Here is a 19451-nt window from a genome sequence, read left to right on the forward strand (position 1 = left end):
GCACCATCACCCAATTCCTGTTTCCTCACCCACACTTGACTGCTCTCGCTGGCACGGTCATCTTCTCTTAATTAATGTAGGATTTGTTTACCAAAGAATATACACCATGTGCATGGAAGTCATCAAGCATATTTGAAAATGAAAAAAAAAACCCACCTATTAAGCTATCATCCTATTTAAGAACCAGAACATTTCGAATGCCTTCATTACCTGGCCTGCCGATCATCACTGCATCACTCCCAAGAATCTGAAGTCCTGGGACTGGGTGTCCTTTCCTCCTTCCAGTGGCACCTGCACACCTCTCTATCACAGCCCTTCTCTCTGTACTGTAATGTAAGCTCCTGTGGGGCAGAGCGGAGGGTTTGACTTCAGTGCTTGGCACAGAGTTGATAGATAATCTAGGAAGGGTGGTTGCTTGATTTCCCCTTTTTGTAAGGTGTACAATTCAGTGGTTTTTTAAATATATTCACAGAGTTGTGCAACCATCACCACAATCAATTTTAGATCTTATCACCCCAGAAAGAAACCCCAAACCCATTAGCAATCACTTTCCATTTCCCCCAAACTTCTCACACACATACACACACACACACACACACACACACTCACTCCCCTTTTAATGTTAATACTATTAGGTGGAATCCTAAAATTCAGGAAGAAGTGCTATTATTCCTTTGCTGTTCCCAACTCCAGATCCAACCTGAGGGAATGTGACAAGACATAATCACTTGAACTACCGACAGTGAGTTGTCCCTGTGACTAGGTCGTCAGTTGTTTCGGGAAGTAGAAGAGAACTTCATTTCTGAGAACAAGACAGGCAAAGAGTACAGGAAGGCACAAGAATGAGGCTTGGATGGGTTCAGATCCTAATGCTCTCATTTATTAGTTGGGTGCTTTATATTAACCTCCCAAAGCCTCTCTTCCTAATAAAAGTGGAGATTAAAAAAAAAAAAAAAACCCTGCTGTAATTTCACAGGGTAATATATGTGAAAATGTTCCAGAGATAATACTGTGCTACCCAATGTAAAGGGTTGTTGTTATATTTATGACATGACCCGTGAGTGAAAGAGAACTGATTAAAGGTGAATGATAGCATGCCCGTGTGGGGAGAGAGGTAGAAAAGCTGTGGTCCCAAACCCTCAGCTTTTGAAAGGGAAGATTGAAGTGCACAGAGGTTAAGACTCATTAGTGACTGAACGAGGAGGGGAAGCCATCCACTCCTGGCCCCTGATCTCATATTATTTCCACTATGCCCTTTTGCCTCCCTCTGCTGTGTATATGTACTGGCTTTTGGGGTGGGGCATCAAGAGATTTAGGGTAAGTGTGTAGCTTAAAAAACTAAATAGGGTTGATGGATCGTGTACATCTGCTACCCTTAAGACTTGCTTTGGCGAAGATGTTGCTTGTCCCGTTTCACTCCCACAGCCCCTGATTCCTAGTGTTTGAATTCCAAAGAACGTTGGCGCAGACAGCCATGTTCTGGTGACTAGACAGACATGTCACCATAAAATAAGCTTTCGGACCTATTAGGAGAATTCTGCTGTTACCTCTACAAGCTGCCACTGTAGCAACGGATTTTTTTAAACCCAAGATTTGGAAGCAAAGCCATATTTCTGCAATTAAAAGAGATTTTAGAATCACAACAGAATGACCAAAGGGCAGGGTTAACTTCAACCTTTTGAATTTTTGAGCCTAAAAATATTTTATCAGTAATTTCAGCTGCCTTCCCTTGCCCCTTTGCATTACCCAAGCAAAGCGCGTTATCAGGTTTGATTTTCAGTGGTTGGGTCCTCTTGCACTGATGCTAAATGACCAGCAGAGAATAAGTGATCCCATTGACCTGGATGGCTCATCAACTACATCATGAGGCCTTCGAATCAAAACCTTTGATTCTAATAATATTATAATGCATAAAATTCATAAAAAGGTAGTTAGCAGCTCTTCGGTGTAGCAGAACCATGGAATGCATAATTTAAAACTGCAGCTAAGCCAAAAAGCAATTTTATTTGGCTTTGGAACACATTTAAATTTCTACATAGGCTCTACTGATCAAATTCCTAGCCCTTCCAAATAACAAAGCAGTACTGTGAGGACTGTGAACTTCGGTGGTAACTGAAAACAGGGTCTGACTTCTGCCTTTCACTTTTCAATCCTCCTTGTAACACCAAGCACCAGCCTCGACATAACCTTTCTTTCTAAGCTGTGAGTACGACACAGTGAGAATTTTCCTCTAAAAGGACCTAAATAAATAAATAAATAAATAAATAAATAAATAAATGTCGAGCCTATCTACTGTGAATTTGAAATTCAGATGTCTTCAACTGCTAAGCGATGGTGTCAACAAAACACTTGGCAGATAACAGGTCCCCGAGATTTATCAAAATAAATCTGAATGATTTGGACAATCAGTTACTAATGAGCCTCCTTTGGTCCCTGGCTCCTTGAGAACCTGATGACGTAAAAATACCTCGTCATCCTTCCCTGGGTTTCCCCTTCGCCCCGTGCCCTGTTCCAGCTGGGCCTGAGAAGGTGTGTTTTCTCTCTCTCAGGTGGCTGGGGAGCGATACGTCTATAAATTTGTCTGTGACCCGGATGCCCTTTTCTCCATGGCCTTCCCCGACAACCAGCGTCCGTTCCTGAAAGCAGAGTCCGAGTGTCACCTCAGCGAGGAGGATACCCTGCCGCTGACCCACTTTGAAGACAACCCGGCTTACCTCCTGGACATGGATCGCTGCAGCAGCCTCCCCTACGCCGAGGGCTTTGCTTACTAAGTTTCTGAGTGGCTGAGCGGCCGAACCCTAGAGCTAGCAGTTCCCATTCAGGCAAACGAGGGCAGTGGTTTTGTTTGTGTTTTTGGCTGTTCCTAAAGCTTGCCCTTTGAGTATTATCGGGAGAACCCAAGCTGTCTCTGGATTGGCACCCTTAAAGACAGATACCTTGGCTGGGGAGTGGGAACAGGGCAGGGGCGGAAAAGCCATCAAAAGGCTGGTGCCTCAGCTCTGATCCTGACAAGGTTTCTGGGAAGAGATTGCAATGGAGCCTCCTTCCCATGGACAATATATGCAAAGCAATACCTTGTTCAGGTTAGTGCCCACAAACCAGGACAAGAGTGTGTGACAATCTGCATTGATCATGGACTACTAATTGCCTTTACATAGAAGGGCTCTGATTTGCACAATTTATTGAAAAAGAAATGACAAACCTGTAGAACGGTCGGCTAAGAAGCTGGGGAGGCTCAACCCGCGAAGGGTTAAAAGTAGATCTTAAAATTCGGAGAGTTCTTCTAGCTCAAGCTGAAATGTTTTCCCCCTCGGTCTAGAAAGAAGGGGGGAAAGTCAGAACAGCTGTTACCCACTCCATGGTTCTCAAATAATAAACCGTTGCTACTCTTGGGAACCTTCTAGCCATGTGGTCACCAAGTAGAACAAGCCCCCTTTCTCTTCCCAGTCACACGGCTGTGTGTCGATGGCTTTCATTTTAGAAGGGTGATTTACACTTTTGACAGTATTTTGTTTTGCTTTGATTCGGGGGATCATTTTGTTTTGGTGGTTGTTTTGGAAAAACAGTTTATAAACTGATTTTTGTAGTTTTGGTATTTAAAGCAAAAAAAAAAAAACAAACCTTTTGGTAACTGTGCACTGCGTCCTTAGCAGGGCAGTGCCGACTGATGAAGACGCTGCAGCTTGAAAGGGGCTTTGCTGGGGGCGCCCCCTTAGCCGCGCACAAGCCCACTCTATTGCCTGCTTTGTGCTTTCTGCACCAGACAGCCTGACGGAACATTTGCACCTGAGTTGTACATTTTTGAGGTGTGCAGGGCAGCCCGGACACACCGCTTAGATTCTATGTGTATAGTTCCCCGTGTCCTCTAACACGCCCTCTCTGGAAAGCATATGTACATAATACGCGTCATGTCCATTTGACACCTGGCCACCTGGTGGGAACCCTGGGGATGTCTCCCCGGGCATGACCGATGACAACTTCCATTTCATCAGTTTGTTTTCTTTTCTTTTTTTTTTTTCTTTAATCCTTGGACTTTAAACCCTGCATATGATTCAATAGGGTTTGAGATGTATGTGTGACACTGACAGGTAAAAAAACAGTGCTAGCATTTTAGTTTCCCACCACCTTAAAAAAAAAAAGAAAAAAAGAAAAAGAAAAAGGTTTACTCCGGTTGCTGTATGATATTGGAAAAGTTTTCCACCACCCAGCTAAAGCGATGTGCAAGTCGGCCTCAGAGTAGAGGAGAAGTTCCTAGGAAGCGGTAGAGTCTTGCTGCCTGCTCCGCTGTGGGACCCCGCGCCCCCCGCGGCACTTAGCACGCTGAGAATGACCGCTGGTCTGCCGCCGCGCCGCACAGTGCCGACTCGGTGAGGGGAAGAAACACGCTTTGAGTTGTTTGCCTCTGACTGGGGCGCGCGCCCGTCTCCGCCAGTCCCCCTTCTGACCAGCAGCCGCACGTCTGTGAAGAGGTTCATAGGGAGAAGGGGTGCGTTTTATAGCAACGAACACACGAGGTTTTCCTCTACTGGAAGCTAATTAGCCCGCCAAGGTATTGAACCTCTAGCTTGGGCCTTAATTAGCATTGTACTCTAATCAAAGGACTCTTTCCCAACCATATTTATAGCTCTCTAACCTACACATAGTCTATATATAGATGCATATTTTACCCCCAGCTGGCTAGAGATTTATTTGTTGTAAATGCTGTATAGGATTTTGGTTTTTTTGTTTTTGTTTTGTTTTGTTTTCTTTCTTATCCTGGTTTGGGTTTTCTTTTTTTGATGAATTTATGCTGTCTTAGCAAGTATGAAAATAACCCTCTGTAGCCTGAGCTCCCCCCCCCGCCCCCCCATAACTATGGGGCCTGTACTGTCACGGGACACAGGATGGCGCATCACCGTTGCATTCCCATTGGACTCATGCACCTCCCGGATGGTTTTGGTTTTTTATTTGTTTTGGGTTTTTTTTGCTTCTTTTCCAGAGTGTGGAAAGTCTACAGTGCAGAAAGGCTTTAACCTGCCAGTTGATTTGAAGTACTTTCCCCTGCGCAGGGCCGTATGCATCCTGCCAAGCTGCGTTATATTCTGTACTGTGTACAATAAAGAAGTTTGCTTTCAGTTTACCAAGTGCCTGAAACCTGCCTCTTTCTTGCCCTCTGTGGTCTAATTTGAAAGCAAGCAGAAGCCACCTGGCTTCCTCTCTCTAATTCCCTCTCTATCTCTCTCTTTCTCTCTTCCTCTCCCCCCCCCCCACCCCATTCTCCCTCTGTCCCTCTCAGCCTGTTTAGCCTTACCAGTGGACTGGAGTAGAGACTAATTAAAGGAACTGTTACCTGGAAATAGAAGTGCATAGTGCTCTTTGGCCTTACCTCTTAAACTCTGGATAAAAACTGAATCCGAAGCACTAGGAGGTAGAGAGGTCCTCTTCCTCAGCCAATGGTGAGCTGAGACCACCCCATCTCCTTGAGCCCACCTACCTGCTCAAAATTAGTAACCATTTTTTAAAGCCTAGCTCCTGTTTGGACCCTGGACTGTGTGTAAGATTACTAATTAGGCTAGGATTGTGAGTTCCAGAGTGATTCTAGCTCATCCCCTTGGATATATACTTGCAAAAACAGTAAGCACCTAAGAAATTCTTCGTTACTAATTTTCCCCCAACAAGCTTTAATCATAACAAGTAAAATTTTTACCAATATCAGGCTGTTCCTTTGGGAAGGACAACAAAGACTTCAGAAAGTCTTGGCCTGTGATTTTCCTAGACGTGCAGCAGAAGGAATTTTTTTTCCCAGTGCATCTCCTCCTGGTGGGCATGTATCGGTTGATTGCGTGGGGCAGGTGTGGTGGAAGGAAATACAGGGTGCCGGGCTGTGTGCAGGGCGGGACCATGCCGTGTTCCTCTTTCACGCTTTTCCGCACCTTCCTTTGGGCTTTTCAAGACTCCTGTTACAGGAGAGAAATAAGTAGAACCTTTTTTCAGGCCTCTAACAGAAGGCTTTCTGTAAGTTTATCTACCATCTTTCTTTCACTCTTTTACAAGCCCGTAAGTGTACAAACATCTGAGACTGAATCCGTGCACAGCGGCTCGAATTGGAGCTTGTGAGGCCTGAATGCCTGCCACATAAACCCATTAGCTTCGACAGATTAAGAAAAGATGCTTGGAGAGAAGGCAGGGGAGCCGAGGACAAAGCGAGCTTCACCACGATAAGGCTATGACAATCAGTTACCCATTATTCACGGGCTCATTATCCAGCCCGGGCCCAGACCCAGATCGTTAACCTAATGCGGGAGGTCACCAAACACTGGGCCGCCCTTCTAGCGTTGGGCACTAGGATAAGGAAGCCCAGAAAATGTGAAGTTTACTCTTCATCGAGGTCCCCTTTCATGAGCCAGGCCAGGCAAACAATGCTTACTCAGTTGGTAGATGACAAAGAGGTAGTGTGAGGGCAAAAGAATGTGGTCATGAGAGCCAGGGTATGCGCAGAATCTAAATTCTAACGCAGCTGGGACAAACGTAAACTGATGTGGAAGAAAAACACTCATGTCCCCAGACGGTTGGACACCTTACACAATCCGATGCCTGGTGGTGCAGGTGGCTGGTGCTCCGTGTGTGGCTTCTGGAACACAAGCAAAAGGGAAAAAGGCCAGAAAAGCATCAGTTTTAGTACATATATATGTAAGCATTGATTTTATTTAGCGTAAGTGCACTGTACTTGAAGTAGGCGGTGGGAGTGAGAGTGGAGCACAAACCAGCCCGGGGGTTCTGATCCCGGCAAATACACCGACGTCCCAGACACCAGGCCTTGAGCGACCAGCCTTTCTTCAGCTCCTCCAGTTTAAGACCTGAATCGATACCCAAGCCTTGGTTTATTGACCTTGGCAGTGAAGCTCAGATAGCTAACCTTTGAATGGCACTTAACAGTTTACAGAGCACTTCTTTGTCCCCATTATCTTTTTGGCAGACTTTCTTAAATGGTAACACTCTGTTGAAATTGAATCTGAAAATATGGCTGTGAGCCTCCCAAAGTACTTTCTTGGAATGTTCACAGTAGCTACAGTGGGACGAGGACTAGACATGGGGCTTCTGGCCCCAGCTCCGGGACTGACTGGATTAACTCAGTGATCTCAGGGCCATCCTGGCCTAACCTCCCAGATCAGTGAGGGCACTGACGAGACGAGCCGATATTCGGGATCTCTTAGGAGGTATGGGAGAAAGGAGTTCCTTTGGGAATTCAAAGGGTGTGTGTGTGTGTGTGTGTGTGTGTGTGTCTGCGTACACATGTCTGCTAAGGTTTAACAGCTAAAAACATCCTCAAGTCATTACCTTTAAGGAAGCTCTGAAGATTGCTGAGTCCCACCATCAAAGATATATGTTCGTTCATTTCCCAAGCCTCTACTGAGCACCTGCGAGAAGCCAGGCACTGCTGGATGCTGAAAACAAATGATTTCAGATGGCATTTTTCAAATAAAGCCCTGTTCGTGGCACGGTAATACCTCAGTGACTCCTTATATGCTGTAGTCGCCAGCTCAGGGCGGCTCAGACTCAAAAGACGCTGACCCCACCTTCTTTGGACCACACTGACCAGAGGCTGAGGAGGGTGGGCATTTCTCCACCAACTCCTGCCCCAGCTGGCTGAGGGTTGTTCCCAGGGATGTGAACTCTTCGGTGTACTTCCTACCAGGAGGAGCAGAGGGTAGGCCCAGGGGTCTGTGTGCAGAGAGCTGTCGGTAGACGTAGTAACTCAGGTGGGCTGAGGGGACATGGAGCAGGTAGGGGGCAGGTGGCTACACCTACTTCTCACATGAGCAGGGCTCTCCTGGATGACCTTGGTTTTGTGGTCTCCATACTTAAGGTGGGTGATTCTTTGCTTCCCTCATTCTGTTAACAAACATATAGCAAGCATTTCTTTTGTATAAGACCCTGCAATAGATGCCCTGAGGCAGGGGTGGGGGTGAGGGTCACACAGGGAAACCCACCCTCCCCTTAAACAGCTCACAGGCTAGTGGGGAAAATGGTTGTCTATGTGAAGCTAGAATACAAGTTATAACTTACTATTACTCATCCAATAAGTTGGGCCTATGCTATGCCAGGCACAGCTCTAGGATTAGTGGAGGGAAAAAAATAGGTACCAGTCTCTGATCTCAGGGATCTTACATCTGGGGAAGGGGGTAAAAAACCCATGAAACAAATAGTCACAGTATTCATTAGATGGTGTTAAGTACTAGGGGGAAAAATAAAGTAGGAAAGGGAAATAGTGAATGGTGAAGTGTGGGGGTTGCGATTTTCAGTAGGGATGTCAGGGAAGACCTCGCGGCTGGGCAAAGACTTGAAAAAAATAAAGTAGCCAGATGGATATCTGAAGGAAAAGCATGTAGACAGAGGGAAGAGCAAGTGCAAGGCCCTGAAACTTTGAATACATGTGGAATATTTAGGAATAGCAAGGCCTGTGACTCCAGATCAGAGGGAGGGAGATGGGGAGCGTACTAAGAGACAAAGACAGAAAGAAGAAATTGTGGTTGTATTATCTAGGGCCAGGCAGGCTCTTTAAAGACTCTGACCTTTGCTCTGTTAATGTTTAGCTGTTAGAGGTTTTGAGAGAGAAGTGACATAATCTGACCTATATTTTAAAGGACCACTCTGGCCGCTGAGTTGAAAATAGGTCCTAGGGGAACAGGGAAGGAAACACAACCAAGTAGTAGGCTATATGGTAATGCAGGCGAGGTCACATGTGGTTTGGTCCAGGGCACCAAGGGGCCATAGTCTGGGTATATTTTTAAGGTAGAGCCAATAGGTTTTAGATGTGTAGAGTGAGAGAAAGGGAGGGGTCAGTTATGGCTCCAAGGATTTTTGGCCTGAGTACAAGGAATTGCGAAGTTGCCATTTACAGCTACTTACTGAGATAGAAGAGGAGAAATTGGGGGTGTGAGTGGGGGAAGAACAGGCATCCTGTTTTGAACATATTAACTTTGAGATGCCTATTAGAAATCCAAATGGGAACATCAATTCAGATATACAAGTCAGGAGTTCAGGGGAAAGATCCAGACTGTAGAGACAAAGAAGTCGTCAGTGTGTATTTAAAGCTGAAGCTGGATGAGATCACTAAGGGAATGTGTCTAGATAGAAAAAAGAAAAGTTCCCAGGACTGAGCCCTAAGGACTTCAAGATTAAGAGGTTGAGGCGATGGAGAAGAACCGTCAGAGGAGAAGGGGGGAAAGTGGCTAGTCAGGTAGGGACAATCAGAACAGTATTTCCAGGAGAAAGGAGAAATCAATATGGCAGATGCTTCTGATAACCTGTCAGTAGGGTGAGGACGGAATTAGCAACATGGAGGTCATGGATTACTTGCTCATTTCCACGGAGTGAGAGAAAGAGACACAACCGAATGATTCGAAGGCGGTTTGAGGCAGGGATCAGAGAAGGCTCCATGGATTCAGAATCCTGGGCTTGAGTTCAGCTCAGACTCTCTCACTAGCCCTTCTATTCCCTGACTCTCAAAGTCTGAAAGAGCCCTGGGTATCCCTGCCAGGTGTCCTGCCCCGAAGGTATTGGTGAGCGATTCGGGGATAGAGGAGGAGAGATTACATTGCTGTCACCACCATCTTTGCCATTCCTATGGGACTCTGTTCTTGTTCTGTGCTCTTAAATTTCTTTTTTTGAAATGTTAAGTGTTTTTAAATAACCTTTTTTCATATTACACAATTAGCATATGTTCTTTGTAGAAAAACAGAAAAACCTTAGCCCATATTTAAAATTATTCTGAAAACTCCACCTAGAAATCACAGTTAACACTTTATCATACATCCTTCCACATGGCTTTTCTTTTTTTTTTTTTAATTAATTTATTTGAGAGAGAGACAGAGAGAACATGAGCAGGGGGAGGGGCAGAGGAAGAGGGAGAGAGAGAGAGAGAGAGAATCCTCAAGCAGACTCCCCACTGAGCGAGGAGCCCAACATGGGGCTCAATCCCAGGACCCTGAGATCATGACCTGAGCTGAAATCAAGAGTCAGTCACTTAACCAACTTAGCCACCCAGGAGCCCCATCCACATGACTTTTCTCTGTATTGTTATTTATTTATAAAAATAAGGTCATGCTGTACAGTGAACATAGATTTCTAACTTATTTAAATAGTATATTTTTAATATCTTTCCAGATCAGGAAGTCTTTTCCTACAGTATCATTTTTAGTGCCTGCATCATATTCCACAGTACATATGTACTATACCATTTTTGAGCAGTCCCTTTGCTGAAGATTAAGGCAGCACAAATATATATCCAAAACCAAGCCAAGTGATCTCTATCCTCAAAAATCAAACAAACAAAAAACAAGAATTGGGGCTTTTAGTATGGAGGTTCCTCAAAAAGTTGAAAATAGAACTACCCTATGACCCAGCAACTGCACTACTGGGTATTTACCCCAAAGATACAAATGTAGGGATCCAAAGGGGTACGGGCACCCCGATGTTTATAGCAGCAATGTCCACAATAGCCAAACTATGGAAAGAGCCCAGATGTCCATCAACAGATGAATGGATAAAGAAGATGTGGTATATATACACAATGGAATATTATGCAGCCATCAAAAAATGAAATCTTCAGGCACCTGGGTGGCTCAGATGGTTAAGCATCTGCTTTCGGCTCAGGTCATGATCCCAGGGTCCTGGGATCAAGTACCGCATCGGGCTCCCTGCTCGGCGGGGAGCCTGCTTCTCTCTGCCTCTGCCTCTCTCTCTCTCTCCCTGTCTCTCATGAATAAATAAATAAAATCTTTAAAAAAAAAAATGAAATCTTGCCATTTGCAACAATGTGGATGGAACTAGAGGGTATTATGCTAAGCGAAATAAGTCAATCAGAGAAAGACAAGTATCATATGATCTCACTGATATGAGGAATTTGAGAAACAAGACTGAGGATCGTAGGAGAAGGGAGGGAAAAATGAAACAAGATGAAACCAGAGAGGGAGACAAACTGTAAGAGACTCTTAATCTCAGGAAACAAACTGGGGGTTGCTGGAGTGGAGGTGGGTGGGAGGGATATGGTGGCTGGGTGATGGACACTGGGGAGGGTATGTACTATGGTGAGCGCTGTGAATTGTGTAAGACTGATGAATCACAGACCTGTACCCCTGAAACAAATAATACATTATATGTTAATTTTAAAAATTTAAAGAAAAAGAATTGGGGCTTTTTCTCATGTTCCCAATTAACAACCAACTCCTACTAATTTTACCTTCTAGATATCTCTCAAATCCACATCCACCATCACTGTCATAACTGATCCACAATCACCTCTCACTGGACTATTGCCATCACCCCGTAACACACCTTGCCACATCCACCCTTACCTCCCCCAACCCCTTCTCCCTACTGTAGTCAGAGTGATGATTTTTAAGCCCAAGTCACTCCCTCACTTGCGCCTTTCCATCGACAACCACTGGAACACCTAAAATTTTAAAAGCCTAATACCACCAGATGTTGGCGAGAATACCGTGCTGAGGGCATATAAAATGGTGCGACTCTTTTGGAAAACTGGTGGTTTCTTATAAAGGTAAACATGCATCCATTTTATGATCTAGCAATTCTAATCATAAGTATTTAGCCAAGAGAGATATAGACATGTGTTCACAAAAAGACCTCTGCGCTAACATTTAGAGAAGCTTGATTCACAATAGCCACCAAAGGAACCCAAGGGTCCATCAAGGGAAGATCGGATAAACAGGTTGTGGTATCCATACAACAAAATGCTACTCAGCAATTAAAAAAAGAAGAAGAAGAATGAGCTGTGGAGATAGAAATCAGAAAGTGACAGCAAGGTGTGGATGGGCAGGAACTGGTTGGAAAGGGGTGGAGGGAATGCTCTGGGGTGGTAGAAATGCTCTAGATGTTGGTTTCGGGGGCTGTTACGCGTCCATTTGTCAGCACTTGGCAAACTGAACACCTGAAGTCTGCGCTTTTTATGTCACGTGAAGTAGTCCTCAAAAGAATGTTTCTAGTCATTTCTTGGGATAAACCAAAATCCTTAACTTGGCCTTACAACGTGAGTCCTTGCCTATCTCTTCAGCTTCATCTTGCCCCATTCTCTCTTATTGTAGATGTTCCAGCCCCCCACCAGGCCTCCTGGTGCTTCAACCATACCTTGCCCCGTCCCGCTCCAGCCAGACACAAACGATTCCCTGGACCTGAAATGTGACACTGCTTTCAAAACCATCCCTGACCTCCAACCAGCTTAACCTCAACACAGACCTTAATCTCAATTCAAAAGTCACCCCAGGGGAAAACAATCAACTACGCTCACAAGTAAGTGAGTAATTTCAATTTCCTGGCCTTCCTACCTTTGCTCTCATCTCCCATTGTCCACGTTTCCCACACTATCTTTTTTTCATGGCACTTCTCACAATTCTTATTCATTTCTTTGCAAGATTAGTTGATTGTCTTTCCCAATAGACTGTAAATTCCATGAAAGCAGGACCCTGTATACTTTGCTAACGGCTTTATCTCCAATACAGAGGGGGTGATTAAGAAAGATCTATTGAGGGGCGCCTGGGTGGTTCAGTTGGTTAAGCATCTGCCTTCTATCAAGTCATGATCTCAGGGTCCTGGGATCTAGCCCTGCATCGTTGCATCGTTGGGCTCCCTGCTCGGCGGGAAGCCTGCTTCTCCCTCTCCCACTCCCCCTGCTTGTGTTCCCTCTCTCTCTCTCTGTCAAATAAATAAATAAAATTTAAACAAACAAAAAAAGATCTATTGAACAAGTAAATACAGTAATCAGCGTCTTTGTTCTTTTATGACTTTCAGGATAAATTCCTAGAAGATGGACGTTTAAGCAAAGGATAGGCATATTTCAAGGTTATTTGTGTGAACTGCAAAAGGTTCACCAAAAAGACTGTGATTCGTACTTGATTCTTATACCCTTTGTCTAGGCAAGACATTGTTTATGCTTACACCTCAATTTGCCATTCCCTCTTTCTTTTCTTTAATTTATTTATTCAGATATTATTTATTGAGCACCTATTACATACCATGCACCAAGCCAGCTACTTAGAATTCAGTGATGAATGATATCAGTAGTTTTCACATTTTTTGCTCACATACCATAGAAAAGAATTTTTAAAAACCAGACACCTGTTAGCACTGTCTTAAGTCAACATTTAATATTTTCTATCATATTATGAAAAGTTGAAAAGGATATAATCTCCAATTTATTGTAAATTCTGACATTTTAAAATATAATTATTCCAATTTAACAATGGATTCAATAATGCTACCAATTTAATTACCACCATTACTAAATTTCATCATTGATTATCACCAAACTATACAATCTCTTTCACAGACTTTTATGTCACTCTTTTTTTTTAGAGAGTGGGGAAGGGCATAAGGAGAGGGAGAATCCTGAGCCCGCACAGAGCACAACACAGGGCTCGATCTCACAACCTTGCGATCATGACCTGAGCTGAAAGCAAGACTTGGACATTTAAGCAACCTACCACCCAGATGCCCTGATGTCACTCTTTTTTATGCTTGAATCCTATTTCCATGTACACCCCCAAAAGAATTTTATCCCGATATAATCTATTTTTATGCTGGGAAGTCTTTATCCTGCCTTTTAATCTTACTCTGTCATACCTATATACCATAAATTGTTTTAAATAATTTCCTTTGGCAACAAGGCTTTACATGTTGAAAAATTATTCTGTATTGAGTGATTACTAAATTAATAGTTCACAATTGATCAAAACAATATAACTATATAACCAAATCTGGGATATATTTATTAAAATTAAAAAGTAAAAATTTATCAAAAATGAATCTGTCAGCGAACCCTGAGATGGGGGTACTCCTGTTTTTCCATTAGTTCACTGTATGAATGAGATGGGTTTTAGTGTCAATTCTAGTCCTGATTTTCAATTTTAAGTAAGTGCAAAGATACACTGTGGGACAGACGGTGCTAGCTGTCCACCAAAGTCATTTTCTTCTTCTCCGTTGGTAATAAGATTGTCGCCATAACGTGGCTACACTACATTCCCCAGCATCCCTTGCCATTGCCGTGCCCATTATCAATATGTTGTTTCTCAGCTCAAGTTCATCCCTTTTGTTTGCTTTGTGAAATGAATCTGGGCCCCACATGCATTCCTTTTTTGCCAGGAGGCAGTGATGCTTTGTCAGCAGAAGGCTGTGTGACCCGGAGTGACCCTGAAGGAGAAAGTTTTTGCTTCCCAGTTCCTGCGTGTGGGCTCCCGACATTATCCCAGCTTCTCTAGCACCTAGCTGCTGCGTAGCAAGCAGCTTCCAGCGGTTTCTTCTGGCGCCCCTACCTTCAGTGGTTTTATAGCAGAATGTTTGCAACTCCCACCGTGCTCACACTTCCTCCAGGCCCTGCGCAGGCTCCCGTGGTGCCCAGTAGCCAGCAGCAACCAGCGGCCAGAAGCTTCCCTCGGTACTGTACCCTCCCGGTCAGCTCTGTAGCGAAGGACCTTGAGCAGCTCTCTCTGGCACCCAAGAGGGTGGATTTCCAGCAAGTTCTACCAGTCAGGAACTCTCTGTCCTACAGTGAGCCATCGCCATACCCTCTAAGACAGTAAAGAATTACCTTAGCAGGCTTGCATTCTCCAAACCTTGCACGTTCCAAAAAATGGTTTGGCCTTTGCCTGGCTCCTGAGATAACCTCTAAGCCCTTGGAATATCCTGCCTGAGAAGAGTGTCTTTGTTTACCTAGGACCTTGGGCCAAGCCACATAGTCTATGCTAACAATGTGATTTATACTTGGGGGGCTTTGGACCATGTAGACTCAGTTGACCTCTGGAGGGTTAACTGAGGTCAGCCATATGGGCAGTAAGCCAAGCATACATGATCAGCCCCCAGTGGAAACCCTGGACAACAAGGCTCAGGTGAGCTTCCTGAGTTGGCAATGTTCCATGAGTGTTTTTCACACATCACTGCTGGGAGAATGATGTGCTGTCCCTCTGGGAGAGGACAACTGGAAGAGTGTGCCTGGTCTCTCCTGGACTCAGTGCCCTGTGTGCCTTTTCCCTTTGCTTATTTTAATCTGTAGCCTTTCACTGTGATCAACCATAACCTTAAGTATAACAGCTTTTCTGAGTTCTGTTAGTCCTTCTCACAAATCATGAAACCTGAGGGTGATCTTGGGAACTCTCAAATATACCTTTCCAGTAGGGATGCCTGGGTGGCTCAGTCAGTTGGGCATCTGCCTTCGGCTCAGGTCATGATCCCAGGGTCCTGGGATCGAGCCCCGCATCGGGGCCCCTGCTTGGCGGGAAGCCTGCTTCTCCCTCTCCCTCTGCCACTCCCCCTGCTTGTGCTCTCTTCTCTCTCAAATAAATAAATAAAATCTTTAAAAATAAATATATATATGCCTTTCCAGTAAAGTCTGAATCTCAACCCTGAGGGGAGAGGAGGGTGTTGGGACCCTTCCTTGGTGCTCTATCTCATCCTAGGGCTAGTACTCACTCTTTGTATCTGCTATTCCTTTACTTCTGAACTGCCAATCCCGTTATTCCAGTCTCCTGTATTGGTTAGTAATTCTTCATATTAAACTCTCCTTATTCAAATTACCTTATGGTTTCTCTCCTCTGATTGGACCCAGATAGATACAGTGGACATGTAAGCTACCTCTGGATTAGGGCTATTAGAAAAGCGTGAGTACCTCCTCGATGCCCTCTTCCAGTTGGATGTAGATGATGACAAGGCCCTGGCGGATGGCGGAGGCACAAGATGGGAGAAGCCTGGGTCTCTGACTCACCACATGCTGAAGAGCACCCACCAGTTAAGAAACAAACTTTGATAATGTTTGAACCATGTTTAAGTCTATCTGTAACCGCAGTTTAACTTACCCTAACTAATATATCTTGTTCACTTAAACAAATCCTTAAGAATGGAATAAGCTGTGTGTGTGTGTGTATTTAATTGAAATGCCACTCCATTATAGAATAGTCCTTCCACATTATATGCCAAAGTCCACATACTGATCTTCATCAGAAATTATTTTAAATGATCTATCAATTGACAATTCCATTAGGTCCTCCTTCAATTTCGTTGAAAAGGAAAGATTGGAATCAATTTAACTTACAAAACTGTGGGTGCCTGGGTGGCTCAGATGGTTAAGCATCTGCCTTCGGCTCAGGTCATGATCCCTGGGTCCTGGGATCGAGCCCCGCATTGGGCTCCCTGCTTGGCGGGGAGCCTGCTTCTCCTTCTCCCTCTATTGTTCCCCCTGCTTGTGCTCTCTATCAAATAAATAAATAAAATCTTTAAAAAAAACAAACAAACTGGAAGTTACCAGTCACTAGAGTCTAATCATTTCCTCCATTTCTGGTAAGTATACCGAAAAGGTTTTACCAAGACTTAGCTACCAAATGCTTCTACATCAGTGGTTCTCAAAGTGTGGATTCCAGACAAGTGCATCAGCATCATCTGGCAACTTGTTAGAAATGTTAGAATTTCTATGTTAGAAAATGTTAGAAATTTTAGGCCCCACCGAGACCTACTGAATCAGAAATTCTGGGGATGAGACCTGCAGTCTGTGTTTTACCAAACAAGCCCTCTGGGTGATTCTGAAGCTCCAGTTTGAGAATTACTACTGTGTGTTATACCTGTAATTCTTTTGCCTGGACCTGTATTTAATCTGATAGTTTCCAAAAGCATTCAAATATTGAAATATGAATTTCAACATATCTTTGCCATTTGTATTAGTTACCTATTAGCGCATGACAATATTACCCTCAAACTTAGTGGCTTCAAACAACACACATTTATTTTCTCCCAATTTCTGTGGGTCAGGAGTCCAGGCATGACTTAAACTGGGTCCTCTACTTCAGGGTCCCATAAGGCTGCAAAGTGCCAGAAGAGACAGAAGTCTCATCGGAAGCATAAATGGAACAGGATTCCCTTCTAAATTCACAGAGAAAATTCTCTGTTGTCAACCAGCTAGAGGCCACCCTCAGCTCCTTGCCACACTGACGTCAGCCCAGTACGGCCATTTGCTGGTTCAAAGCCAGCAAGGCAAAGTCTGTTCTAATAAAACTGGAGTTATGCTTTTATGTAACAAAATCATATAAACGTAGTCATGTACATCCCATCATTTTGCCATATTCCCTTAGCTAAAAGCAAGTTCTAGGTCCCGCCCACACAGAAGGGGAAGATATTACACGGGGGCAAGAATACCAGGGAAGTGCCCTAAACTGTCTGCTGCATCACTCAGGACTTTTTGTTTATGTGCCTTTGTTGCATCACTTGCTTGAACTCTATTTGATAGAACTTCAGAGGTTCCCTTTAGATCATTCAATAATAAACATGCTGAAAAATATTTACTAGAATAATTTTTTGCAAAGCTGGGTCTCGTGGTAAACCCACCAGCCAAACCAGATTATGACTTACTTTCTGTCAGTAAACGTCAGATGTCATTTTTCAGCTCAGATAAATGTGTTAATACAGAATTTAAGAAATACATAAAAACTTGAAATAATACATTTTATAGCACGTATGGTAAGAAAGATTACTAAAATCAGTCGAGATCAAACTGATGCATGTCTAATATAATTGATCACGTCTGAGTTACCAGAACGAGATGATAATGGTAGTACTCATTACTTTATAATTATTCAGTGTGATGTGTGACTAAAGTTATCAATTACTATTAATGTGATGAGTATTACTGAAAACAAGATATTCCTTCAGTAAATGTGTGTTCACGTGGGTATTGAACTCTGGTGGACAGCTTTGGGGGGATAATGCAATAAAATAATGCATTAAAAAGGCCAAAATAGCTCCATTAATTTCATTAGACATTATGATTAAATTTCCCATGTATTTAATGAAAAAGAAAGGTATATACTGCTAAAACTAATTGGTCCAGCGGCTAGCGTATAATTTTATTTTTTGTTAATAAGAACTGGAAAATCTTATTATAAGCTGAAATAAGATGAGTATTGACTGTAATTGCAATGCACATTTCATAATATGATTTGACAAAAGAGGTTTGAACTATTTTATTGAACGAGGCATACCAAATTTGAAAGCCCATGAGATTTTTATATAGTACCTATTTCAGTGTGCTTGCATGAAGGATACTTTGTTTGCAAATTTGTCTTTTTTTTTTAATTTCAAATCTATGACAAGATGAAAGAGTAATATAATAGACACATGCAAACATTTCACTTAAATTCATCTAACCTTCTACCTATTTATAAAAGTATATAAAATGAAAGTGCCTAAGTTGTAAGAACTTTACCAAGCCTATTGACTAGGAAAATACATCACAAGCTGGATTTGTCTGATAGTCTCTCGTGATTAGATTCTACTAAACATTTTGGGCAGGAATTACTACTTAAGTGTTGGTGTACTTCCTATCCCATCACCTTGAGAGGCACATGATGTCAGCTTACCCTGAGAGGGCTGAGCCTGAAGCTGATCACGTGGTTAAGGTGGTAACACCAGTTCTTTCTATTTTATGTATTTATTTTTATTGACATATAATGTATTATTTGTTTTAGGGGTACAGGTCTGTGATTCATCAGTCTTACAGAATTCACAGCGCTCACCATGGCACATTAGTTCTTTCTATTTTAAAATTACTCTTTCCCCTATGGGATTAATAAGTAGACCATTCCCCAATTAAATTTCCCCTGATGATTTTATCATCCTCTGATGATCTTGCCTGAGTAAATCAATATACACATTGGTGGTTGTCAGATGTTAATTTTCTGGTATATCTTAAAAGGTGAGTAGACCTCTTGGCTCACATCACAGAAAAGTCCAGGACTAAGCCAAAGTTGAATCCAGAGGCTCAGATAGATTCACCAGTACCTATTCTCTTTCTATCACACAAGGCTCTGCTTTTCATTTTGTTGGTTTCGTTCTTGGATTATACCTGATGGTGGTCCCTTTAAACCCAGGCTTACACTTGCAGAGCTTCAAGTCCAATAGAAAAAGATGATGTCTTCTGAAATAATATCAATAAAAGTCTTAGAACTAAGTCTTCTTGGATCTGATTGTCTTAGCTTAGGTCATGCCCCATCCGCAAGTCAGTGACTGCGGCCAGGGAGATGACACCAAGTTTGATTTATATACCCAGCCCTGCAGCAGGAGTTAGTACCAGTTCCAGACAAACCATATGGACTGAGAGGTAGTTCCCCAGGGAAAATGGACGGGCTGTTATTAAAGAGCGAGGCAGAGGATGCTGGGCAGGAGGCAGAAACAACAGATGTCTCCTATAACTGATTATCCAATAAAGATGTTTAGACATCTGATAAGCCATCTGAAAAGACCAGCGTTCAAGAGTAGGAAGCAAAGCTAGGCACCTATTCACTCTTTACATCAAAATAAATTCCAGATGATTTTTTAAATTTTTATGCAAAAAACAAAACCACAAGAGTACTGGAAGAAAGCATGACTGAATAATTTTAAAAACTGGGAATAGAGATAGCCTTTTTAAGCATGACACA

General features: G+C 43.2%; 1 protein-coding gene across 2 annotated transcripts in view; it reads left to right on the forward strand.

Annotated features, from left to right (window-relative positions):
* Positions 1-5119, forward strand: part of ETV5 (ETS variant transcription factor 5) — a 58938-nt gene extending 53819 nt beyond the window's left edge. For both annotated transcript variants that reach the window (XM_036066659.2, XM_036066660.2), the window contains exon 13: positions 2550-5119. In XM_036066659.2, coding sequence (XP_035922552.1) covers positions 2550-2771 — 222 coding nt within the window. In that variant the 3' untranslated portion in view covers positions 2772-5119. The remainder of the gene's footprint in view (positions 1-2549) is intronic.
* The last annotated feature ends 14332 nt before the right edge of the window (positions 5120-19451 follow it).

Source organism: Halichoerus grypus, chromosome 1 (assembly GCF_964656455.1).
Source record: "Halichoerus grypus chromosome 1, mHalGry1.hap1.1, whole genome shotgun sequence".
In the NCBI taxonomy this organism is placed as follows: Eukaryota; Metazoa; Chordata; class Mammalia; order Carnivora; family Phocidae; genus Halichoerus; species Halichoerus grypus.